The sequence below is a fragment of the Dipodomys ordii genome, unplaced genomic scaffold (genome assembly GCF_000151885.1).
Source record: "Dipodomys ordii isolate 6190 unplaced genomic scaffold, Dord_2.0 Scaffold64, whole genome shotgun sequence".
Classification (NCBI taxonomy): domain Eukaryota; kingdom Metazoa; phylum Chordata; class Mammalia; order Rodentia; family Heteromyidae; genus Dipodomys; species Dipodomys ordii.
The window spans coordinates 1,470,752-1,479,970 of NW_012267280.1; the positions used below are offsets into that span (position 1 = coordinate 1,470,752).

At 58.4% G+C, this 9,219-nt stretch overlaps 1 protein-coding gene across 1 annotated transcript; it reads right to left on the bottom strand.

The window, feature by feature from the left end:
* Positions 1-320: 320 nt before the first annotated feature.
* Gadd45b (growth arrest and DNA-damage-inducible, beta) lies at positions 321-2,459 on the bottom strand. Its single transcript, XM_013022595.1, has 4 exons — positions 2,167-2,459; positions 1,944-2,045; positions 1,356-1,578; positions 321-1,091 (listed from the first exon to the last, which is right to left on the bottom strand). The coding sequence occupies exons 1-4, from the start codon at positions 2,208-2,210 to the stop codon at positions 978-980; spliced, it is 483 nt and encodes a 160-aa protein (XP_012878049.1). The 5' UTR covers positions 2,211-2,459; the 3' UTR covers positions 321-977.
* Positions 2,460-9,219: the final 6,760 nt, after the last annotated feature.

The window sequence follows — 9,219 nt, forward strand, 5'->3', positions numbered from 1 at the left end:
CCCGGGCCGCGGTGGGGGGGCGCCCGCCCCCGGGGCGGCAGGGAGCCCAGAGCCCGAGTCTGGCTCCGGCGCGGCCGGGAGCAGCGGTGGCTGGGCGGCCAGGTTTCGTAATAAACCGGTCTGTTAATTGCTATGGGGCAGCAGAAAGCGGGGGGCGGGGGAACAGGGATTTGTTGGGGTGGCGGCGCCGGCTGCAGCCCGAGGTGCTAATAAGGGGCTTAAGCCACACTTCCTCGGAGGGGGGTGGAGGCGGCGGCCGAGGCTGTGCGGAGGACGGGGTCCCCCACCCCCCAAGGCCCAGAGCACACAGGAGCCCAGACGTGGGTTAGAAGTTTATTACAAGGCTCGTCATCGGAGAAATAACAACAACAACAGCAATAACAATAAAACAACAACCCCGCCGTGGCTGCGCGGCAAAGTGCAAAGAAAACAACAAAATCCTGTAGATTGTCGGCTGGACTGGGGTCCGGCGTGAGTCTGGGGGCGGCCGGGGGGTGGGGGGCGTGGCTACCGGGACATCCCCCGTCCTGCCGCCTGCCCTCCCCCCAGGGTCAGCGCTGACCGGGGTCACCACCCCCGGCTCAGCCAAGTCCATCAGCCCGGCTCGCCGTGGAGAGAGTCCGGACCCTCAGCGATGGGGAGCGGGGGTGCCGCTGCCCCCCACCCCTTCCGTCTGTCCATCCGTCTGCCTCTGGGCTGGGGGGGTCCCCCTTCTTCCACTGGCCCGGGGGTCGTCCCCCTCCTCTCTCTCGCTCTCTTGGTGGCCTCTGTGGCTTGCTCCTGGCTGGCCACCACTGGCTGCTCCTCCTCCTCCTCCTCCACCGTCTCAGACTCGGCTCTCCCCCTCCCAAGTGCTCTCACGGGTGGCTTTGGGGGGAGGCCTCTTCTGGGAGGGGACAGGGGGGTCCAATAGGTATTTGGGTCTTGTTTGGTCTCGTTTTTGGCAGATCTCCTCGGACGCCGGCCCGGGGGGTGCCTCAGCGTTCCCGGAGCGAGATGTAGGGGACCCACTGGTTGTTCCCCCGACTCTCTTCGCAGTAGCTGGCCACCTCCACCAAGCCGTGGCTCTTCCAGGCGTCCGCGTGCGGGTTCTGGGCGGAGGCAGAAGGGAAGGAAGGGTTCAGTGGGTGTGGGGGAGCCTCCCTTCCCCGGGGGGGCCCTCCCCTCTGGCGTTGGGGGGGGACAGGCTCAAAATATCTGGCCGGGGCGCTGAGGCCCCGGTCAGGCCCTGCCCACGGGGCATGCCGGGCATGGCTGGGCGCTGAGCTGGTGCGGGACGGCCTGGGGGACCTGGCTGACAAAACACGGAGCCCAGGTGCCCGTGCAGGGCGGGGCCGGAGGGCCGGCCGACTCACCGTGACCAGGAGGCAGTGCAGGTCCCGGGCCTCGGCCGTACCCTGGGGTTCGGTGGGCTCGCCCAGCAGCTCGGCCAGCCGCTGCATGCCCGACACCCTCACGATGTCGATGTCATTGTCGCAGCAGAAGGACTGGATGAGCGTGAAGTGGATCTGCAGGGCGATGTCATCCTCTTCCTCCTCGTCGATGGCCAAGAGGCACAACACCACGCTGTCCGGGTCCCTGATGGGGGGGAGAGGGGGAGATCAGGTCAGGTGGGGTCCAGAGAGGGACCTCCATCCATGCACTGGGTGTGTGCGTGTCTGTATGCAAGGGGGGGGAGGGAGAGGGTTGCAAAGCAAAGGTGTGGGGGAAATGGGGGTGGGAAGGTGTTCAGGGGTTCAAAGCAATGGGGGCATGGGGGGGACCTTAATAAGACGGAGAGCCGGCAGCCCGTGCATGCAGGCAGGGGTCAAGATGCTGCGGCCCTCCCACCTGGAGCTGGGGATCCCCCCTTCACCCCCCCCCGCCGCTGCCTGTGGGGAGGGTCACGCACATGCTCGCAAAGGGTCGCCCCCACCCCGGGGGAGCAGGGGGTTCTGACTCACACATTCATCAGCTTGGCCGACTCGTACACCCCCACGGTGAGGCGATCGTGGCGCTGCGCGGCCACCAGCAGCTCCTCCACCGCCGCGGTCACCGTCTGCATCCTGCGACCAGGGCGGAGGGGGACAAGGAAGGGGTCAGCCTCCATCCAGGGCGGGACGCCGGGCGCCCGCCTGCCGTCCCTGCCGTCCGCCCGTCCGCCCGTCCCACACCCCGGCTACTCACTTCTGCGCCGCGTTGTCGCACGCCACGACCTCTTCCAGAGTCATATTAGCTCCACGACCAAGTTCCCAAGCAGAATTTGCAATCAAACCAAAATCAAGAAAATAAAAATGCGAGCCAGATAACCGAAAAAAAATCCCAAAACTTCTCGAGCAACCGGAACCGTTCGAGACTCTTCCAAGGGACAGCGAAGTCTTTTCCCCGAAAAGGGAAAAGAAAAGAAAAAGCGGAAAAAGCAATTGCAAAGTCCTGCAGTGAAATGAATAATCCAGAGGACGCTGGAGCGACGGCGGCGACCGGAGCTTCGGCGAACTGAGCTCCCGGCGGCCCAGCCGCGGCCTTTTATAGACGAGCCCCGCCGGCGGGAGGGGGCGTGGCTGCGCTGAGACACTCCCGCCCTCCCATTGGCGGAAAAACAAAGGCTAGAACAGCCAGCGCCATGATTGGCCGACGGCAGAGAGTGGGTGGAGCGCCGCGCGAGGGTGTCCCACGTGGGGGCGAAAGTCGGGAAGGGAGGAGGGAAGTGGGGGGGGGAGGGCTGACTGGAGAGCCCGAGACTCCCTTTTTCTCTTTTCTCTCCCCCCCCCCCCCGCTCCTGATTCCCGGCAGCCGTGCCGCGGCTCGGGGCGCGCGCGGGATTTCCAGCGCGCGAGGCGGCCTGGACTTTGGCGGAGTGGGGGGCGGAGCCTGGAATCCCCTCCGGGTCCCCCGGGGAGTCCCGGTGCGCCCTTCCCCGAGGCTGGGTCGGGGAGTTGCATGTTGGAGGCATTGGGGGAGCTCCATTTGCAGCTTTGATCCTTCTAGGGCAGCAGTATGGGGGTGATGGTCTTCCTTGGGTTCCCCACACACCCCCAACCCGCTTCCCCAGACCCTGGGTGACTTAATTTCCCTGGGGTGGGGGGGGAGGAAGGCCTTGTTGGGTTAAATAAAGCCAGGGACAAGCGTTCCATCAGTTTGCTGGTCGCCAGAGGGGTCACCCCCCAAAAAAAGTGAGGGCTTGCAGCAGGCAACCTCTGGGTCCCCCCCCCGCTCCCCCCCCGCCCTGGACGGATGCGCCCCGGCCCAATAGGAGCCCTTCAAATGACATCGGTGGGGGTGGGGAGGACACAGTCTCCGCTCAATCAGTGGCATCCAGGGGCCGTGATCGCCACGTGCAGGGGCTGCCGGACCCCGGGGCATCCCGGGGACCCCCCTTCCCGAGACCCGGCGCCCCCCTCGAGTTTCAGGGGGAAGGGTGGGAGACGCAGGTGGCACCAACTCGGGGCGCCCTGCCCCCTGCCGGCTGCTTCAGCTCGGCTCTGCACCCCGAAGTCCCGCCGGACCCCGCCAGGAGCCAGCGGGACGAACCCCGGCTTCTCCTTCGAATCCAACCCCCCCGGGAAGCAGGGGCGTGTGTGCGTGCGCGCATGCACGACACACGGGAGAAACTGAGGCAGGAGAGGCTGGCTTTTACTGCCCAAAGCCCGAGGGAGCGGGACCCCATACCACCCACGCGTGCACCCCGCACAGACACCCTCGGGGACGCCTTCCCACCCCCCCGCCTCTGGCGCGCTCCTCTGCAACCCGGGCACGCACTGACCCGCGTGGGGCTGTCTCCCACGGTCCATCGGGGGGCTCCCGGGTGACTCACAGCTGAGTCCCCTCCCCCGCCAGCCCGGGGCCTGGCCTCCGCCTCGCGCCTCGGCTCCCCCCCACCTCACCACCCCGGGGGCTGAGCAGCCTGCGGGCCGGGCTGACGCATCGCTGCGCCTCCGCACCGCCCACCGCGGGGGCGCGGAAGGTCCCCGGCGTGCGCGGCGCCGCGCTGCCACCTGGTGGCCACACGCGGTCACTACACCTCCCCTACCCGGCTTCCGGAAGGCCTGGGGGGGCGGGGGGGGGGGAGGCTCAGGCGTGCAGGATAACCGCAGTGTTTTATGCAAATAAAATATAAAGGCAGTGATATATATATATATATATATTTTTTTTTTTTGCCAGTCCTGGGGCTTGAACTCAGGGCCCGGGCGCTGTCCCTGAGCCTCTTTTGCTCAAGGCTAGCACGCCACCCCTGGAGCTACCGCGCCACTTGAGGCTTTTTCTGAGTAGTTTATTGGAGATAAGAGTCTCACCGACTTTTTTGTCCAGCTGGCTTTGAACTGTGATCCTCAGATCTCAACCTCCTGAGTGGCTAGGCTTACAGGAGTGAGCCACTGGCACCCGGCTTTATATACAGTCTTTTACACATACATTCCATTTTATAGTTGTAATGTTTAGATATTCAAATCAACACACCATTGCCTGAGCCCCTTTTGTTATTCTTTTTTAAAATATACATATGATTACAGTAACTTAATAGTATGTCATTTAGTGGCAATAAGTATGTTTACAGTGTCGTGTTAAACCAGCACCACTACCAAATCCACAACTTTACCATCATCCCTAAAAATAAATCATTTTCCTCTCTTGCAGCCCCCAAACTGCTGATCTCCTTTCTGTGTCTTGAAAGTTGCCTGGGTTCCAGGACCCTGGCTTACTTCATTCATGTGATGTGCTCAAGCTTTATCCAGTTTAGAGCCTTCTTTTTCATGGCTGAGTAATATTGCATTCTATGGATAGGCTATGCGGTGTGTCTGCTTTGCCCTAGCTGGGAGAAGTTAGCAGGTTTTGGAAGCCTGCTTTCAAGAACAGAGAAGGGCTGCTTTTGTGAAGACAAGGACTCCCTGCAGGACTGGAGGCAAGGCTCAAGTGGTAAAGCACTGCCTGTGATCAAACAAGCAAAGAGACAGCACAAGACCCCGAGTTCAAATCTCAGTACTACCCCGGTCCCAGTGGCTCATGCCTGCAATCCTATCTACTCAGGAGGCTGCGATCTGAGGATTGCAGTTCAAAGCCAGCCAGAGCAGAACAGTCTGTGAGACTCTTATGCCAATTAGCCACCAGAAAACCAGAAGTGGCGCTGTGGCTCAAGTGGTAGAATGATTGCCTGGAGAAAAAAAAGACAAAAGCTCAGGGACAGCACCCAGACCCTGAGTTCAAGCCCCAGGACTGGCAAGAAACAGAAACAAAAACAAAACAAAAAAAAAAACTTGGTAATATCGACTGGGAAGGTAGCCTAGTGGTAGAGTGGTTGCCTAGCATGCATGAAGCCCTGGGTTCGATTTCTCAGTACCACATACACAGAAAAGGCCAGAAGTGGCGTTGTGGCTCTAGTGGTAGAGTGCTAGCCTTGATAAAAGAAGCTCAGGGACAGCACCCAGACCCTGAGTTCAAGCCCCAGGACTGGCAAGAAACAGAAACAAAAACAAAACAAAAAAAAAAACTTGGTACTGGCACGCGTGCGCGCGTGCGCACACACACACACACACACCACACACACACACACCACACACACACACACCACACACACACACCACACACACACACACCACACACACACACACACACACACACACACACAGAGTCACAACTACGCACTCCTATTCCAGAAGAAAATAAATACCCTCGGAACACAACATTCAAATTAAAACAATGCCCAAGTTAACCATAGTGAGCTAGGCAGTAAAATATTCAATCAAGCCAGGAGAGAAGCCCAACATGCGGCTCACGCCTATAATCCCGCCTATTGCAGAGACTGAGAGGACCACCGTGCTAGATCAACCCAGGCAAAACGCTCACCAGATCCTTTTTTTTTCTTTCCTTCTTCTTTTTCTTTGCCAGTCCTGGGGCTTGAACTTAGGGCCTGGGTGCTGTCCCTGAGCCTCGTTGTGCTCTCAAGGCTAGCACTCTACCTCTTGAGCCACAGTGCTACTTCCGGCTTTTTCTGTGTATGTGGTGCTGAGGAATCGAACCCAGGGCCTCATGCATGCTAGGCGAGCACTCTACCACTGAGCCACCTTCCCAGCCAGGCCTTGGGTTCTGGCTTTGCATTTTTTATGCTCAAGGCTGATGGTCAACCACTGAGCCACAGCTCCACTCTCAGCTTTTTGCTGGGTAAGAGACCCTGCCTCATTAAACTGAAGAAGGGGGTTGTGTGGCCCCTCTTGCTGTCTGGGAAGGGCTCGGGCTGTCAAAGTGGAAAGAGTCCAGAGTTTACCTCTGCCCTGTCTGAAAGAGACTAGAACTGGGTACAGACACTTCCTGGCTGTCTACCACTTGTGGCTGCCTGGGTTTAATCCCAGTTCCTCCTTGAGCAGCAGCCTGGGCCCTTCTGTGCCTCAGTTTCCCCCTTGGTAATCTAGAAAAATAACTTCCCATGAGTAGGAAGTTAAGTCCCAGGTACATTTAGAAGTGTGTGTGTGTGTGTGTGTGTGTGTGTGTGTGTGTGTGTGTGCACGCCAAGCCCTTGGCAATGGGGAATTATCTCACTTCCGGGCATTGATGGGGGGGGAGGGGGCTGATGGGGGTTCCTACCGGTGTGGGTGGGTGGGGTGGTGGCTGCTTCCCACAAGGCAATCAGGGTGGACTTCTTGGGGGAGGTGACATTTAAGCTGAGCCCTAAATGGTCTGAAAAAGCCAGGCTTGATTGGCTCTCTGAGAGAAAGGTGTTCCAGATAGAGGGAAATGACCTGTGCAAAGGCCCTGGGGCAGGGTGGGACCGAGCCCATTGGAAGAGACAGGGAGCTGGGGGAAGGGGCGGGCTTCCTTGTGCAGGCTGGGGAGATGGGTCTGGATGGGTCCCTGGGAGTGGCCCAGAAGCTGCTAGCATGGTTGAAACTGGGGAAGGGCTGGGCTCTGACATCAGTGTTTTCTTTGTGCAGATGAACAAGACTCTGATTCCTGTCCCTGTGAAGAGGCTTCCTGGTGGGGGTGAGTCAGCCCAGAACCTCCAGACGTTTGTAAGACAGGAAGAGCAAGGGGGGGGGAGGGGAGGGGGCGGGGAGACACCCCAAGCCAGGTGTTGAGACCAGAGAAAGGGCTAGGGTGATAGAGCAGCAGGAGGAAATCATGGGAATTGTGACTGATTCCTAGCAGTGGGGCTGTAGGAAGGCTCAGCTCCCGGCCCAGCTCTCCTGGTTCAGCCTATCTGCTTAGCCAGGCCAGGTGACTCATGTCTGTAATCCCAACGACTCTGGAGGCAGAGAGGGAGAGAATCACTACCCTGGGTAAGGGGGCAGAGAAGAAGGGGAGATGTTAGTAAGACCCCACCCCATCTCCACCCATCAGCTGGATGTGATGGGACGGGCCTGTAATCTCAGTTTATGTAGGAGGCTGAGGTTGGAGGATCACCATCTGAGGTCAGGCTCCAGAGGCAAACTTGAGACCCTACTTGGAAAACAGCTTTGGAAAAAAAGAAGAAGAAAGGTTGGGGTGTGACTCAGGTAGCACCCACGCCTGTCTAGAAAGCAGAGACCAAAAAAGAAAAAAGAAAACAACAACAAAAACCACCTCTCTCACACACACACCAAATCTCTCCTACCTGCAGCCATTCACCAGCTGTGCATCCTCCAGTCCATGCCTTAACCTCTCTGAAAGTCCTGCTTTGGATGGGAAAGTTAAGTTGTGCAAAGGTTTACACAAAGCAAAGATATCAAATGGCTTTAAATGCAGGGGGAAGGGGAGAGAAGGGGCCAGAAATGCTGTTTGGCTCCTGCAGAAATGGTTCCTCCCATCCCAGCCACCATGGTTACTATGACAACCTCGGGGCCCGCCCCTTCCTCCCTGCCTTTCCATCCACCACTTTCCAGCCGGAGTCACCCCACATCCCCTTGTCCTTCCTTTGCCCCCCCCACCAAAATGATCTCGCAGGCCAGCTGGGCGCTGTGGGCTCGTGCAGTAATCCTAGCTGCTCAGGAGGCTGAGATCTCAGGATCATGGTTTGAAGTGGGCTCCAGCAGGGAAGTCTGGGAGACTCATCTCCAATGAATCACCAAAAAAGGTGGCAGTGGAGCTGTGTGTGGCTCAACTGGTGGAGTAGGATGGCGTCCAGGCCCTGAGTTTAAGCCCTACTACAGGAAGGAAGGAGGGAAGCAAGGAAGGAAGGAAGGAAGGGAGGGAGGGAAAGGAAGGAGAAGGAAAGAAGGAAGGAAAAGAAAATGCAGAGCATCGTAGTTCACACCTATAATCCCAGCAGCAATCAGGAAAATCCAGATTCCAGGCCAGTGAGACCCTTTCAAAACGATGAACTGGGGCTGGGAAGGTGGCTCAGTGGTAGAGCGCTGGCCTTGCATGCATGAGGCCCTCCGCACCACATAAGCAGAAAAAACCAGAAGTGGCGCTGTGGCTCAAGTGGTAGAGCGCTGGCCTTGAGCTGAAGAGATGAGGGACAGCACCCAGGCCCAGAGTTCAGGCCCCATGACTGACAAAACAACAACAAAAAAAATCTGACAGACTTTCCTGCCCAGGCTGGCTTTGAACTGGGATCCTCAGAGTATCCTCAGAGCTCCTCCTGAGTAGCTGCGATGACAGGTGGGGGCCACTGCACCTTCCTGCCTTTGCTTGGCATCTTCTTAACAACCATGCACTCACGTATTCTTTTTCTTCTCTTATCTTGCCGGTTGTGGGGCTTGAACTCAGGGCCTGGGCGCTGTCCCTGAGCTGCTTTGGATTCAGGTTAGCACTCCACACTGTGAGCCACAGCTGCACTTCCGGTTTTCAAGTGATTCATGGGAGAGAGGAGTCTCAAGGACTTTCCTGCCTGGGCTGGCTTTGAACCGCGATCCTCAGATCTCAGCCTCCTGAGTAGCTGGGATGACAGGCGTGCCAAGGCCTGGCCCATGCACTCATTTCTTTCTTTTTCTTGTCAGTCATGGGGCCTGAACTCTGGGCCTGGGCTCTGTCCCTCAGCTCTTCAGCTCAAGGTTAGCGCTCTACCACTTGAGCCACAGCGCCACTTCCGGCTTTTTTCTTTTTGCTTATGGGGGTGCTGAGGAATCAAACCCAGGGCCTCATGCATGCAAGGCAAGCGCTCTACCACTGAGCCAACTTCCCAGCCCCTTCCTTCCTTCCTTCCTTCCTTCCTTCCTTCCTGCCAATCCTGCGGCTTGAACTCAGGGCCTGGGCTCTGTCCCTCAGCTCTTCAGCTCAAGGTTAGCGCTCTACCACTTGAGCCACAGCGCCACTTCCGGCTTTTTCTGCTTC

Coding starts and splice junctions, on each gene's coding strand:
- Gadd45b (XM_013022595.1), bottom strand. CDS start 2,210: ATGACTCTGGAAGAGGTCGTGGCGTGCGACAACGCGGCGCAGAA. Junction 2,046..2,166: donor TGCGACAACGCGGCGCAGAA/GTGAGTAGCCGG, acceptor CCCTGGTCGCAG/GATGCAGACGGTGACCGCGG. Junction 1,092..1,355: donor TGCACTGCCTCCTGGTCACG/GTGAGTCGGCCG, acceptor GCCTCCGCCCAG/AACCCGCACGCGGACGCCTG.